Below are 16,975 nucleotides of genomic sequence, written 5' to 3' on the forward strand. Positions count from 1 at the left end.
AAGTAATATATGTGGCCTTGGTCAATAGTCTCTGTAATTCCTGTATTCACAAATAGAAGAGATTTCCTTATATAACCACTTGTTTACAAGTTTTCTCTCTTGAAACATAGCTACCTTCATTCAGCGTTACTGGCATTTTTAGCCTAAAAGTTGAGGGTTGATTCTGTTTTCACAGTGCCAGTGCTATAAGTAGAAATTGCATTGCATATAATTCTTCCTATAGAATAGACATGAACACAGTAATTAGGACATTTGGTATGAATGAGTCGTGTTGGCTTTAAATGTTGCTTTGAGGCAAGCAAAGAAACAATTGAACTAGTTCCCACTTCATGAGGCATTTGTTTTGGTAATATGAAGTTGACATGGAAATCATTATGGTTTTTAAATGGACACGTGTATCTATCTGTTTACTCAAGTTGGAACAGAATTGACTTGCACATTAGCTCACCTCTAGTGAGCTAATTCTTGTTTGTGGGCCTGTAGCTCTGAAAAGATATTAGAAAAAGGTTGCTTCTCCTGAACCTCTAGTATAAACTTTATTCTTGCCTTCTTGGGGTTCTTCGTATCATGTCACTTTCCTGGTTATTCTTATATTGCTAACTTTCTCTAGGATTTTTCTTACTTTTTTAAAGGGAGATTGATGTTAATTTCTTTTTTAAATTTTCCTAGGATATTGTTAATTATGGTGTGTTTGTTAATGCTCTAATGTTGTATTCAGAATCTCTCAGTGGTTTGACTTTGTTGGAAAAGTGCGTGATTTTGGCATGTAAAAATATTATGTGAAAAATAATTGCAAGTCTATTTTACCTAAGAATGAGAGTTGTAGAATTTGGTCTAATGCTTGAACACTCAGCAGAATCCTTGGAAAAGAAAGAGCAAAAACAGATTGACCAAATCTTAGTATTTATTTGTATTCATGTTAAAATGCTAATTGTCACTGACCAGTCAAACTTCTCTCCTCCACTAGTCCCTGATTAAACTTTGGGAGTCTATGTCCACTCAAGCATTCCTGCCGCCACCCCCTCTGCCTTCTGACATGCTGACGTATACCGAGCTCGTTTTGGATGATCAAGGTCAACTGGTCCACATGAACAGGCTTCCAGGAGGAAATGAGGCAAGTATCTTATCTCTGTGCCCACTAGTGTCAGCTTTTCATGGGGATGGTCATTAAATAATATTAATTAAGATCCAAGAGGTGGCAGCAGCACAGTAGTCTCATTGGTAGAATTCTTTAGAGAGAGACCGTTGAGTTGATAATCATGGAATTTACTGTTTAATTTTTTTAAGTGTGATAATGTATTACATTTTTATAAAGTGATATTATAATTTTGACTTTAAAAAAAGAGTATTGTTTTCTATTAGATATACATACTAAAATAGTTACAGATGAAATGATCTAATATCTAGGATTTACTTCAAAATAATGGAGGGTGAGTGTGGATGAAACAAGATTGACCGTAAGTTGTTAATTGAAGATAGATGATACTAGATACATAGCAATAGATTATTTTCTCTATTTTTGTATATGTTTGAAATTTTGAGATTTTTTTTTTCTAAAATAAAAGCATTTAAAGTGTTGTTTTGCTTGGTATTTTTCTTTACTCGGGTACCTATTTGTATACTAGTATACATACTTTGGTATTTTTTTTATGCGTAGGTAATTTGATCTAGTGTTGTTGTGAGCATGGTAAATATATTCTTTCTAAAGGAGATCAATCAGAACCAGAGGTTTAAACATGAAAGAAAATACCAGAGAACTCATTTCTGGTAATTCTCCGAGAATGCATTTTCTAGCCTTGGAGTCCTTTCTCCTATCACTATTCATAATGATATAAAGTCATATGTTACCCCATACCCTATGCCTACCTCTATGCATTGAGATTCTTCCTGATTTTAAATATGCTTCTAATGTACAGTTATAACAGTAATAAACCAAAACAGAGATATGCTTTTATTTCAACCTTAGATAAATCTCATTCCTTAAAAGGAGTTATCTTTACCATAAACAGGCTGGGTAGACCTTTGGAGATAATATGCATTTTTCCCCATTTCATGCAGTATCTTTTTCAAAAAAAAAAAAAGTGTTGCTATATGTGCAAGGTGTTTGGCTGTTTCAGTAAGTACACCAGTAGATGCCAAAAATAGCTGATTTGGTATTAAGATGGATGCAGTCATTGGACCAGACGGAGGGTATCAGACTTGTAGGAGTTCTAATCTAACGCCTTGACAAATAGCAAAGGCATGAGGCTGGGGAGGAAGGATGCCTAGAATTTTGACGAGAATAGGTATATACTCATTAACACACTAAGTTGAAGCAGAGGTTTGTGCCACTGTGTGTAGCATGTGCTTAGTGAGCCCCTCAACAGCAAAGCTTCATTGTGCTAGACTTAAATTCTGATTCATTGAACAGTGTAGTCTTCAGGAACGGAAGGCACCCTTGTGAACATGGGGCTGAGAGAAAACGGTTTTAACTAATGTAATTAAAACACAGAATGAGATTTTGGGCCACGTGAAAGCTAGCGGCAGTGCTGTGTGAAACCTCTTGCCATGATCTTTCTCTCCTGCTTTCTCTCTGCTCTCATTCTGTGTTTGAGCGAATGGAGACTGGGGGAATAGTGAAGTCCCAGAGGGACAGAGCTGTTCTTGCTGAAATTACAAGCACAGAGCTGCCTGGGCATGAACATGTAGTGTTTACTCTGCCAGTATGAATACAAATAGTCTTATTATACGGGACTCTGTACCCACAGACCACACACACACACACACACACACACACGAATAAAAAAAATTAAAGGGTTTTTTTTAACCCTTTTTAACACCCAGCAAACCTTGATGGAAAAGAGATGTCTTACACTACAACTATGTGTAGTTGAGTCAGTACAGGAGCCTTGTTTCTCCTTCCCCAGTGCTTTAATAATCTCGAAAGCCAGAAATCTGAATAGTATTCCAAAACAATTTTTTTTGCTTTTTTGTCAGTTCATACTTTCTTCTTGTTCTACTCTTTCCCCTCCTTAGTTGCCTATTTTATTTGTTCTCGTTTCCTTTTCTTCAAATGATAGACTAGGATTGAGGCTTAGCGTTAGCTTGCTGTTTTTGAGTCTTTGATGGCGGGAGGAGTGACACTGATGTCCTTTTGTGAGCAGTTAGTGAGTAATGCCCGGGATGGCTGGTGAAGTCAGTCCGTGGCTGGAGCTAGATTATGGGACACTGCACGACAGGAATGAGGTTGGGGTATTAGTTTCCAACTCTGTCACCAATAGCTTGAACATACAATGGAGCATGTCCACTGCGAGACTGACCAATCTAAAGATGGCGTTTCAGCAGTCAGCTCCTGAGGGACAGCTGTGCCTAAGAAATGACGACATGTCAATAGGATGTATTTCCTCATGCTGAGCCCAGTTTTATCAGGGCAAGTTGACTTTCAGCTATTGCAGTTTAATTTTCTTTGGCCAAAGAGACAAGTTTGTCATGAGCCTGGCACTCTACATATTACCCCAAGAATGATGTGAGGGGAAAGAAAAGAGCTCATGCTGATGAGATTTGGAGCAACTCTGTCCTGTCCCAAAGAGAGTGGGTATCTGAACAGAGCCTTGAGAAATAGTTTTATTAAAAAAGGAATAAAAAATTGACCTGTTAATGTTCTGAGAGCCAAGGCTCAATGTAAATGCATTGATGCCACAGAGACATTAAATCATTATAATGTGGTGTTCTCCAAAGGTGATGGCTTTACCAGATCATCATTGTGGCTGATACTGCATTACCTTGAAGGATTGGGGTTTCTGGGTTTAAAAGCTACCACATGGATATAAGGAATAAAGGTAAAACGAGATTCCTGCAGAGTTTCCCCATGAATTGAGATGCGTTTCCCCATAATCAAAGGCAGAAAACCTGCGCTTATCAGACCATCGGCTTTATGGGTGGCCAGTCTTTCTTCCCAACTTTTTTTCCAGGACAGTAAATAGGTAAAATGGTGATAGGACCAGAACTTGGAACAATTCAGTTCCATTTAGTTTTAGGTAACTTGTTTGCCATTTGAGGAAGAATATTGGCTGTTTCAGCAGAGGTGTGACCTGCATTTTGAACATTGTGCCCATGGTAAAAGCAGAAGAAAGAGAGCTTTTCTGAGGCAGTGTTAGCTACCTTCTCCTTTATATTTTCCTAGTTGTCCTTTCGCCATCAAGAAAGATGTAACTGAAGGAATAGGACACATTTTTCTCATTGTCACATTTGAATGGCATTGTGTTTAGTATGAAGTTAGAGTAGGAGTAAAAGATATGTAGGCCCCATCTGTGAACTACGTTGTTACTTGCAAATAGCGCCAAAGATGAGTTGTCCAGGATTTATTTTTTTTAATAATTTCGAGTAAAGATAAAAATTGAGGAAAATGTGATTGCAGCATAGACTAAACTGGTATCATTTCTAGCTGCTGTGATGCTAGAGCGATGAGCACTGTATGTAAATGCACAGCTAGATGAATGCGTGCTGTTGAGCCTGGATATAGAAGAAATGCAGCTAACCAACAGCTGTACTCTTACCACATTTCGATTTTGCAGGACTTGTTTTCATTTTCCTGCCAATTTGCTAACCTGTTTTGATCATTTGGTGGAAGTTGTAATTGCAGGTGGGAACATTTTGAGTAACAGTTCACAATCCAGTGCAACTGCTTTTCACACTAAATCCTTTTATTAAAAGGCTCAGGCTTAGATCAAGCCAAGGGCTGTCACAGACTTGACAGAGAACAACTTAACTTTGCCTGGTAGGACAAAAATACCAGCCTTCCTTCTTGAGACTGTTCTTATTTGTTCTGGAATGTCACTAGCATTCTTTTATTATATTTCCTTTAACAGCTCTGTGAACTAGATCATGAATGTCTAAATTGGGCAGTGATGAAAGATAGGATGGAGGTGCAACTTTTCTAGTAATTATAGTATGGGTAGAAATTAGGACCCTGTTCTCCTTACTGTTTCAGAACACGGGCTTTTTAACAATATGATCGCATCCATTCCCTCTCGTCACTCCTGTCATAATGAAAAACTGAGATGAGAAAAACATGCTGTGTTTAGAAGCATGTAGAGAAATTAGGTACAAGATGTGTACTCAAAAGAGGACTGGTGATTAGAGACTGGAATTCTTGCGTGGTATTAAATTGTTTTTCCTTAACATTTTTTGGAAGATAGATATATTCCAAATTGACTGCAATTTGATGATTTCCTGCACACACACTACCACACTTAGGAATTGTAGTGGCTCCAAGGCTTCATTTTTTCTGATGGGCACTAGGTGTCAGGGTTTTTCCTTCTCAGCAGCTTAGCATTCCGACAAGCCTCTTGAATTGCCCTGTTGGGTGAGGCAAATCCAGCGGTATCCTTCCATTTTTTAATTTTTTTTTTCAGTTGTTATGGTAGGCTTTGCCTGGTGTTCCTACAGTGTGCAATTGCATTTTTAACTCTTTGGGTGGAGATCCTGGCTCTATACATTTTTTTTAAAGGAAACATTTTTTTAGGAAGAAGATCGAGGAGGAAGAAAAGTAGTGTGAATTAAAGACTAGCCGCCATCATAACTGGTTTCTTGGTTTCAGGTCTGCTTTATATTCTTGGGGGTGAAATGGTGGGAATGGTGGGGATTAGGAATTCAATTCTAGAACTGCTCAGCCTTGCCTGTATTTGTTAGCAATATGCTGATGTCCAGTCCACCAAGGCATAAGCATCTTAAATTTTTAATTATAAAATATTTCAAATTTACAGAAAAATATAGAGTGATATGACAAAACCCCTGCATCAACTGACTAGCTAAAGCAAATCTTACCATTTGACATGGCTCCTCACTTATATATTGCTATAATCCTTTGAAATCTGTAACTTGAGTATAAAAACCAAAAAAAAAAAAAAAAAGAAATAGGAATTAGATAGGGAAAGGAAGTAAGCTTATGTAAACCTAAAAGATTGGAAGAAATTAATTAGTAGGTCCATTTTGACAGTTCTAGGCTGGGCTTCTTAACCCAAAGGACCTCTTATTTTAGAAAAACCACTATAACCCTGTCTTAATTCACTTGGTTGACATTTTCCATACTCTCAAAGGAATTGCTTGGGTTACCCTGGATTCAGAGTCTAGTGGAACCCATTATGCTTTGAAACTCTGACTGCAGAGAGTGTGTATATATTTGTGGGCTTGGATAAGGAAAGTGTTGACCATTTCTCATGCACACAGAACCCAAATATTTTTCTAGTTTAACATTCCACTTTTGTGTATTGTTTTACTCGGTTTAACCTCAGAATAGCTCCATGAATGTGAAGCTAATTTGGATGTAGTTTACTGTGCTTTTGTTTCATTCTTTCAAAATCAGTTTACCTTTTCATGCTGGGTGTGTAAATTGAGTCCATGTCAGTCTTTGAGATCTATGTTGGCAAAGAGGCAAATTTGTATTGTAGTATGCTGAAGGTGAGCTCTGATAAAAGCGGACCTGAAAAACAACCATGGTCTGTGCACTGATTGTTCAAGTTATAAAGAGAGACTGACTAATGGTCCTTGCCGCCAATCTGTCCCTGAAGATGGGAGACTGTAAGTGCTTTGAGATCCTCAGCAGAAAAGTATCACATACCACTGACTACATATAAACACTCATAATTTGTGTTTGCCTTATTTTTCGTCAAAGGCTTCAAAAAACCAATTTTGAATTCTTTTAGGCCTAGCAGGATAGGTATTTCAAGTATTGAGAAAAGACATGATAGAATCTGTGGTGAGATAGGTTTATTTAAAATTAGTATGTGCTTTTCTTCTTTTACCCTAATTCTAAGTGAGCACGTTTGGCTACAAGTCTTTGTCTAAAATGGTCCTCAGAACCAAAGTTGAGTCCCTCATTACAAAAATATTGAGGCTAACTTTTGAAACATAGGTTATCTTGCCCTGGCGTTACTTTTAATGAATTTCTAGCACTGTTCTTTTGGGATGCATATACTTTTCTTAGAATTCCTTCTGAATGACTGTTTTTGGTGTTGGAGATTTCTCATCAGGTTCACTAGCTGAGTTTGACCCATTTCATTCGTAGCAAACCAAGGCCCAATGAGCCTGACAGACTTGGAAAATCCTAATGTATTCGTTAGCCCACTAATGCAGCTCTTGTGGAGGGCTTCCCCAGTTCCTTTCAAAAGTAAGTCCTAGAGCTAGCCTTTAAACAAAAGAATGTACTTGCCAGAATTTTCATACATCTTAACTTTTGAGATTTTACTGAAGAAGGATGTGATGCCATACCCTAGATCAGAAAACTTGACACAGCGCAAACTAGAAGCAATAGTGAGCATCAGGATAGCAACAGATGACACCAGAGGATGAGGTGTGGCATGGAGCATCCGAGTTCAACATTTGTTTACGTCATTAATGGGTACTTGAACTGTACTGTAGTAGGCAACTTGGTTAATTTCCTTATCAACCTATTACTCCTGTGCCCCATGTCTCCAACACCACTGGCTTGTATGGGCTCCATTGCATGTTTTTTTAAAAAATTGATATGTTTGTTAAATCGTTGTATGTATATGCTTAAAGTTAATGTGGTTTCATGTATATAAATATTATAGGAAGAAATAATTCCCCTGTTCAAAATTATTGTTTCTAATCTTTGGTAACATTTTCACAGTTAACTCTGGAATGAAAATTTTTTTGCTCTAAAAAATGATATTTTTCTTACCCTTTTATTGCTTTTTACAAGGGTTGAGGTAAGTTTGTTCAGCCATTTTTGAATTAGCCAAGCATGAAAAAAAGAGTTTTTCAGCTGTTAAGAAAATTGTTTTCAGCTCTTTTATGTGATCATACAACACTAGGCAATGGAATGTGATATCCAGCAGATAATACAATATGGAAAAGGCAGTGACATGTTTTCAGCATGATTTTCCTAAATGGCACAAATGAAATCAAATATTACATTGCCTTATGGTTTAAAAATACACATTTTAACACCTATACAGTATTTTCTAATATTTCATCAAGTGTGGTTTTTCCATGAAATTCTAACATGAGTTAAAATTGTAATTATTTTTGGCAGTATCTAATTAAAGTGAAGATATAATATTCTGTACAAGACACAAAAGAGGAAAAAAGGTAACATGTTGTTTTCAGTGATTGTGCATCACAAAGGAGCTCAAGTTCAGACTCCTTCTCTCTGGGCCTCAGTTTTCTCTTATTTATGTTGCAGATGATGCTTAGGTCTGTTTCAGCTCTAACATTCTAGGGTGCTTTGTATTGCTGCTCCAGGGCATCGCAGGATGGTCATCTTCCTGCCTTTAGCAGGAATAGAACAATAGCTACTAGAGGTTTTGGCAGAAAAACTCAGCTTTTAGACTTTTAGCATGGAAAATAAAGCTTCCACATCTCAGCCACAGTCTACCCCGTATTTAAAGTCTGTGTAGAAAGATGTTATTACAGCTGAACTTAAAATGAGGAGATAGCTATAAAAAAGGCAACTGTGGCAAAGATATACCCTTCCTACTCCCCACAGCATAGCAAAAACTGATGGATGCTTCTTACACCTTTAAAAACAAAATCCTTTCCTGTTTCATCCCTGAGCCCTCTCTTCAGATTTCTTTATTGAGCTTAATACAATTTTATTCTGTAGTAACAGCAGCTTTGGAAAGTGCATGTGCGTTTGTGTGTGTGTGTGTGCACTTCCACATTCTGTTCACACTGATAGTACAATTAATGTTGATGTCAATTTTGGTGTTAACTTTGGGTCATAATTAGAGTCGACACTTTGTGTCAGGCTAATGGCATTTATGGGCACCATCAGAATAAATGTTAATATTATCATGTTTTTAGTATCTGTTATGGTAACATTAAGCCAAGGTCCTCCCAGGAGAAAAAATACATATATGGATAGATAGATAATGCCTCTCTGGATCGCTAGTGTTACCCAGCGAGAAAATGACATCTCAGGGCAGAATCCTAATCACTGTTTGAAGCATCAGAAATAATGATCACCTCTGATCGGAGGTTGTGAATAATTCATTCGGTTTGATTTTCACGTCTTGTCCAGTGATACTTTTCAAACCAAATGTGTTTCTACAGGAAAATAATGGTCCCACTTCTTATGGAAATACTGTGGCACAAATCATTTTACCCACATAAAAACGGTTAAATAAGACTGTTCTCTTCTGCTTGCTTTCTCCTCCCCATCCCCTCCTCCCTCACTTGGCGTATGTTTATTCCAGAATCAGACTGTGGCCAAAGAAATATTTTCTTCCTTAGAACTTGTATGAGGAAAGCACATATTTATTTCAGTTTATCCTTAGTTTATTCACAGTAACTCTTTTGATTTTCATCCCTTTTTCGCTTTAAGGTAATTAATTTAGGTTGATAACCCTAACCCTAAGAAACCTGCTAATTGTAATGTTCTGTTATTTAAAATCATCTGAAATTAAGTATTTTTTCAATGATCTATGGCTATCTTAATGAATTGGCAGTAAGTACCTAAACCACTTGGCTAGTCAGTGCCTCCGTGGAGGCAGTGGTCAGGAAAAGAAGTTGGTGGCACTGCCAGGACCCAAATCTCATTATACCACAAGCCCACCCACTCTCACAACCCCCCTTTTGTTGTTTCCTTAGCCCTTAGTCCTGGAGTATCATTTTCACTAGGTTTCATGTGTGTAAAAACATTGGAAGGAAAGAGAAGCCAAAACAAGGGGATTTAGTGATGGAATTTCCTTTGGTTATTATTTTTCAGTTAATGTACAAGGCAACTTGGGCTGAGGTGAAATCAATGACTGTCACATTTCTAATCACGTTGTCACACTTTTTTATGCTTTTATAGTGATTGCAAAATTTTCAATATAAAATCTCCATTGTGTGTATAATATAAATAGACCCATCTATATAAAGTAATTTGACTGAAAAACTTAGTGTCCTAATTAAGTGGGGGGGGGGAGATATGACCATCTTTTGAAGTAATGACCCAATCCACTGAGACAAAGCTATTCTTAGAATATTTTGAACCATTTCTCCTGAATGTTGTGACCCTTTTTCTTTTTTTCTCTAAATCTAACCAGGGCAGGAGGAAATATTTTTCACCCCAGTTCTCATCATCAGACAGAAAGTATTTCTGCATTCAGAAACCATTTCCAGTATCAAATTCAATTTTGTAAAGTGATTAGTTGAGTTTGGTAGAGAATAATTTAAAAACACAAATTTGGAAACGGCTGTGGTGCTTCCACACTGGAGGAGAGCAGTTGCTATTCTCAAGTTGCAAGCGCTTTTTCAGTGATTGCGCATCACAAAGTGGATTATTGTGTTACATGTCTTTGCAGCTGTTACAGAGCTGCATCTGTTGACACCATGTGTTTCTATCCCGGACTGCTGGAAGAAACAGGGGAGTGGGTGAATTGAAACCTTGCCTGCCTATCAGTGCAAATGTCCTTTTATGTACATATGTTTGTAAAGCTCTTTAGCCCCCTTCAAGATGAAAGGCTCTGTATAAATATAAGCTTTCGATTTTAGTACATGTTTGTAATACATGTGGTACAGTCCTAAATATGTATTTAGCTGATAGGCAGTGTTCTTGTCTATTGTACAAATATTGACTTTAAAAGTATAAATATGTATTTAACCATCAGACCAGAAAAACACTGAAGCAGTTACCTCTCAGGTGGAGCTATTAATATTGTATAAACCTATATATACATATGTTTACATTCTACCACATCACTGCAGAGCATTTCTTTTTAAAAAATGAAATGATAGCCCCAACAAACTAAGACAGTTCCTCATATTCTTCTCCCTTTGAGATGAGTTTTGATTTTTAGTTTTCATATGTTTATATCTAACATTAGAAAAATATGATCAGTTGTACTATGACTAAAATTTAGAGTCAGTTCTTGTGAAATATGAAAAATCCCTTATACACTAAACTAGAGATAATAATATAAACTCCCACGTACTTGTCACCCAATGAAGAGGTATTTGGTAGTCTTTTCTCAGTTAACTTTTTTTAATTTATAAACATTTTAAGTTATCAATGCAATATAAACACAAAGAAAATTTGGAAATGGAAAAAAAAACATACAGTCTCATCATCCTAAAATAACTATCATCTCATTTTGCTGTGTATATTTATCTCTGTTTTTTCCCCCTAACCGCTTTTAGTTAGTGTGTTGTAACACTCACTACGTGCTTATTATGTGGCAGATACTATTCTAAAGTTTACCATGTATTTAGTCCTCACAACAAACTTAATAGAGTAATATTATTACCCCCCCCATTTTACTGATGAGGAAAATGAGGCATATAGAGGTTAGTAACTTACCTAAGTTTGTATGGCTAGAAAACTGAATCTCTGTTCTGTCAGAGTCAGATTCTATTAGATTCGTATTCTCCCAATCTGGCTTCTGAGTCTGTGCCCTTAACCACCACATTGTTTTGCCTTTCACAATATTATAGTATACAGTCAATTTTGTTGCGCCCATTCTTCAAATTTAGTACTGCATCATAGGTATTTTTAAATGATATTCATAGTCTCCATAGCCCTCATTTTACAAGGCTGTCCAGAACACTAGCAATGACCTCACGAACCACTTTACTTCCCTTCAAAATAGTTTTTATCGTCACATTTGTTATTTTAACTTTTTGTCTTAAAATATTTTAGATTTGCAGAAAAGTTACAAAGATAGTACAGAGAGTTCCCATATAGCCTTCATCCAGAGTCCCCTGATGTTAACATCTTATATAACCATGGTATAATTATAAAAACAAAGAAATTAACATTGCTACAGTACTATTAAGTAAAATACAGACTTTGTTTTGGATTTCACCAGTTTTTCTACAATGTCCTTTTTCTGTTCCAGGATCCAGTCCCAGATACCATATTGTATTTAGGTGTCGATGACATTCATGTTTATGGTATAATTGATATTTATCTTCCCAAGCAGCTGAGTGCAGCGGCGGCACTGGCCTGGAACATACCTCCTTAATTACTCTAGAAAAGGAAAATTATGCAAATCTTATTTTAAAAAATAAGGTATATTTTTTACTAGCTATAAAGACAAATTACTTAATTTCTTTTTTTAAATTAAAGTTTATTGGGGTGACAATTGTTAGTAAAGTTACATAGATTTCAGGTGTACAATTATGTATTACATCATCTATAAATCCCATTGTGTGTTCACCACCCAGAGTCAGTTCTCCTTCCATCACCATATATTGGAAAATTACTTAATTTCTCTGCCTTAGTTTTCTCATGGTGAAAGTAATAGCTGCTTTTGAATTAATAATAATAATAATAATAGCTATTCTTTTATAAGCCAGTCTCTGTACTAATTGAATGTGGTATTCCTCACAGCAGTCTCTTCAGAAAGATACTATTTACCCCCATTTTATGATTGGAAAACTTGAGGCTCTATAAGGTTAAGTGACTGGTCCGAGGATATACAGCTAGTATAAAGCTGAGATTTAGACCTAGACAGGCTGCCACTCCCCAGCTTCACCTCTTAACTACTATCAGTATTTGTCAACATTTAGTATAGTACAGTATGTCGTAGATGTTCAATTAATAGTAGCTATTATTCTTGTTATTTTTTAAAAATAAATAGTTGATGTGTTTAGGACTTGTATTCTGTGATCCCTAGAGATAAGTCACGGACAATGTTGTAAGCCTTTGGTGTTGACTGTTTTCCAAGTATCATTTAAAAAACTGAAATGACTATGGAACCAGCAAATGTTTATTACTCCCATATTGTGTGCAGGGATCCTGTTAGGGCACTGGAGGAGGTGATATAATGGTTCCAGCTGGCAAGCTAACAGTGGTCCTAGGCAGTATATGATGAATTATCAAATAAATTCTCTACATGAAGCTCTTAGTAGGAGATCGGGGAAGAAATGGGTCACTTTAGGCTAGGGAAAGCTTTACTGAGGAAATGGAATTTGAATGAACCTTTTTGGAATGGGTACATTTGGAAAGGTTGAGAGGAGAGAAAGGGGCAAACTTTGTATGTTGAAGTTGTATAATAGATCACTGCTTCTCATAGGTTCACCAAATGCATAAGTGTTATTAATTTTGTATGCGGGGACATTGAAGCTCAATAAAGTTAATTTTCCCAAGGTCACACAGTTAAAGGATGGGACCTAGATGTGGATGTAGGTTTGTTTGACCCCAAAGCCCATGTTTACCATTATATAACCTATCATTTGATTAGTAATAAAATAAATTAGTGATTAAAATAAATCGTAAAGTAAATTGAGCACTAGATGCTTTCTTAGATGTTTATCCATCATGATTACTCAAAACTTAATCTTTTCCAATAAGGAATCTCACGATACAGACTAGAATAGCACTTCCCATCCTGTAATGGTACATTTTAAGGGAGGAGGGGGGCGGTCGATGAGGAATACACTTTGGAAAGAACACTGATAAAGAGTAGTGTGTCCTTGGTGCTGCTGTGTTGACACCTAATTAGAAGTCAATATTGTAAGCATAATGACCTGGCCAATTGCTGAACTGACTGCCCAAGTGACACAGAGTCCCTAGGTAATAACAGAAGATAAGAGTATTATTTGCCTGCCCAGTGCCACATAGATACAATGTTTGCATTAGCATGCAAATGCTGAAGTAGATTCTTCAGGGCTTGTATCTTAAGCTGCTTCTGGCCTAGGTGGCTAAGGTTAATATATCATAAAATTTAGTGAAAAACCCAATCTTCCTAACTACAAATGCATTTCGAGGAAATAGCTTTTCCTTCCTGAAAAACAAGAGATGTTGGGTTAGAGGGCCACGTGAGAAGGCCGCTAAAATATTCTCCCCCCCACCCCAAACACACAGGCATTATATTAACCAGCTTCTTAAAAACCATGACCAAAATTATCCTGATATTTGGAGTTTCTCTGTGCTATTTTTTTTTTTGATGATGTTTCTCCTTTCTTTCTGTGTCTTTAATAAACAGATAAAGTAATATCTTATCTCAGAAGGTGATTGGATTTTTTTCTGTGTATTATATCCATTTTGATTTGTATTTGGCCAATGGTATAATATATTAAATAGCTTATATTTATCTGTAGGTGTTTCATATATATATATTTCTTAATGCTGAGAATCACAAATAGCTGTGTGGAAAGCTTCAACCAGCCTGATTACAGTGGATGTGCAATTGGATTGAGGAATGTGTACTCAGAGCTTATGATCACTGGCCCGGTTGAGTCCGGGTGATGCATGTGGCTTTCCAGAGATGCTGCTATTTACATCTGTTAATGGCCCTTCTTGATGGCCGGCTCCCCAATGAGGTGATATGCAGCAGCCTGGGGATGAGGGACCAAGGCTGCAGATGTGGCTGGTCTCCATTAGGCAGGACCAGGAATGCTCATCTCGTCGGCTTTGTATTTGGGGACAAGTCGTGGGGGTGGAAAGGGAGGGGAGACAGAAACAAATGGGGGGGAAAAAAAGAATGGAAAACATTACTTATCCAGGTATAGGGAAACAGACAGGCAGACATGAAAAACTGCAGCTGTAACTGGGGTGTGAGTGAACAGAAAAGAAATGGAACTAGCGAATAAACAAGTAGAAGGATTGACTAGCTCTCACATAGAAGGAGATTAAAAGAGGAGAGAGCTGGGAGGGTTTAGAAAGAAACGTGTCACCCCTGCCTTTTAAGTCAATATCATTTATTTGTGTGGCTGGTCAGATGCTGCTGAACAGAGAGCAGACATTTACATGTATCACAGTGCACGCAGCCTTGCCTCCTTTGGTTTTCTGGTTCTGGGATAGAGCCACAAGAGATGCTCACAGGAATGCGATGTTGAGCTGTAGTCAATGCATGCAAAAATAGGAGATACCTGAAGTAAGACAGTCAAGGTTGTTGCTATTATTCCTGCACAATGTTAGAGGACAGCAAAAGGACCCAGAATCACAAAAGCCGTACAGTCCACGAGAGGTGATTCTCTTCCTGCTCTCCTTTCATACACTGAAGGTTCCTTGGAAAGAATCTCCAAAAAGATGGAACTGATGTCTTAGTAGATAGGGAGTTGTGGATTTAATTCCCAGTGCCATGGCATTTGTCCACAGGTATCTTAAGCACATTTAGACTTTGGTTTTTCCATCTTCTTTGAGCAGGCCCAAAGAAGGAATTGAGATAACTGAAATACATAGTAAACCAGCTATTCTCAACACAATCTAGAGCAGTATATGTGAGAATGTTCTAGTTTCCCATGGCTCTTTAGCATGCAAATGCATACCTTTACAGGAAAGCTGTCCAGGTACAATCTGAAATACCTTCGATGAACCTGAAGAAAAAAAAATCTTCCTGTAAGAAGCCTGTATTTATTTGTTTGTTTGTGCTTTTGCAGATTGGCATGGTAGCTTGGAAAATGACCCTTAAGAGTCCCGAATATCCAGACGGCCGAGATATCATTGTTATTGGCAATGACATCACCTACCGAATTGGGTCCTTTGGGCCCCAAGAGGACTTGCTGTTTCTCAGAGCTTCTGAGCTTGCCAGGGCAGAGGGTATCCCACGCATCTATGTAGCAGCCAACAGTGGAGCAAGAATTGGACTGGCAGAGGAAATCCGTCATATGTTTCACGTGGCCTGGATAGATGCTGAGGATCCTTACAAGGTACAGACTCAGAAAAAGAAGTTCAACATACTATATGGTTATATGCGCATGCACACGTGTGTAGAGAGGTAGGGGAAACGTAGAGGTTTAAATTCAAGTCAGTATTGGTGGTGATTCATAACCAAGTTGGAAACAAATTGTCTCTCAATATGTTCACCTGGCTTGTGCTCCAGCTCTGAAATAGATTGCCAACTTTTGGGGTGAACACTAGATGAAACAGTAGGTATGCATTTAGTATGAAACATGCTAAACCAAAAAACATGTATCTTCAAACTATTCCACGGTGGCGTCCGGTACTTACGGTCAATCATCAGCAGAATCCCGCATCTCCTCAGCATCTTCTCTGACTGTTCTCCAACCTTATTCTTCTTGAAACCTGCCTGACCTTTAAGACACTCCTTCCCCTGCAGCCCTCTTAAGAAGTGACTGATTTCTCTCTTTCCCTTGGGCCACTGAGCCGGGAGCAGGATTAGTGTCTTCCTTATGCTTCGTGGCTACTTCCAGACCCTTTTCCCTCCCTTCTCTCTGAAAACCCCCATCTTTGAATTTCACGTCATTAGACTGTGCATACTACCTCTGCTCCTGTTACAGCATTCCCCAGCCTTTAGTCACTCCCTCTCATTCTTTGTATCTTTCCGTTGCTGGCACCGTGTCACTCTCTCCAGTACTGGCTAGTCCTGTAGCAGTTCTTGGTGATGATTATAGCCACATAGAGGGTCCTATCCTCCACCCCAGCTCAGATTCTCATTCCCCAGAATCTCAATTTCAAGCTTCCCTTTCTTTGCCACCCCTCCATCCTGTCTTTCCAGCTCACTCTCTTGAGTTCTCCCAAGTCCAACAATCCTTTGAACCCACCAGGTCCTTCGACTATTTATTCTACCACCTTTCTTATTTTTCACTCCCTCCTTTCATCCTCATTTTCTTCCTATCCAGTTTAAATTCCAAGGTCAATCATAGGTTAATTATTATAATCACCACCTTTCCTACACTCTCAGCTTTTTTGCTTCTCTCTTCGTTCTGCTTTCTCAGTTCCTTTACAAAAACCTTCTTTAAATTCAACTCTCTCCATCTACTCCCATAGCTGAACACTGAGAGAGAAAAATACACAATGCTGTTTACTGACTGGTCTCACTGTACATTCAAGCTTACCAACCTCCCAGATGACAGTTTCATGTCTTCTCCTGTCTTAAACCCCCAACACCCCTTTTGCCCATCTTCACTCTTAGCGGATGACCTTGCTTCCCAGTTCACTCAGAAAACAGAAGCAATCAGAAGATAGCTTGTACAAGCTCCCACCTACCTGCTTCTGTGCCCTATTTTCTGCCATCTTTCCTGTACTTTGGGTGAATAGCCTCCCCTTGTTCACTTGATTCTTTCTGTTCTTTCCAACTTAAAG

At 37.9% G+C, this 16,975-nt stretch overlaps 1 protein-coding gene across 10 annotated transcripts in view; it reads left to right on the forward strand.

The window, feature by feature from the left end:
* The window catches only part of ACACA (acetyl-CoA carboxylase alpha), a 255,219-nt gene that overhangs the window by 166,346 nt on the left and 71,898 nt on the right, over positions 1 to 16,975 (forward strand). For all 10 annotated transcript variants that reach the window (XM_081029227.1, XM_081029226.1, XM_081029223.1 and 7 more), the window contains 2 exons: positions 968 to 1,114; positions 15,310 to 15,579. In XM_081029227.1, the coding sequence (XP_080885353.1) occupies positions 968 to 1,114; positions 15,310 to 15,579 (417 nt within the window). The remainder of the gene's footprint in view (positions 1 to 967; positions 1,115 to 15,309; positions 15,580 to 16,975) is intronic.

The sequence above is a fragment of the Rhinolophus hipposideros genome, assembly GCF_964194185.1.
Source record: "Rhinolophus hipposideros genome assembly, chromosome: 20".
NCBI classification, from domain to species: Eukaryota; Metazoa; Chordata; class Mammalia; order Chiroptera; family Rhinolophidae; genus Rhinolophus; species Rhinolophus hipposideros.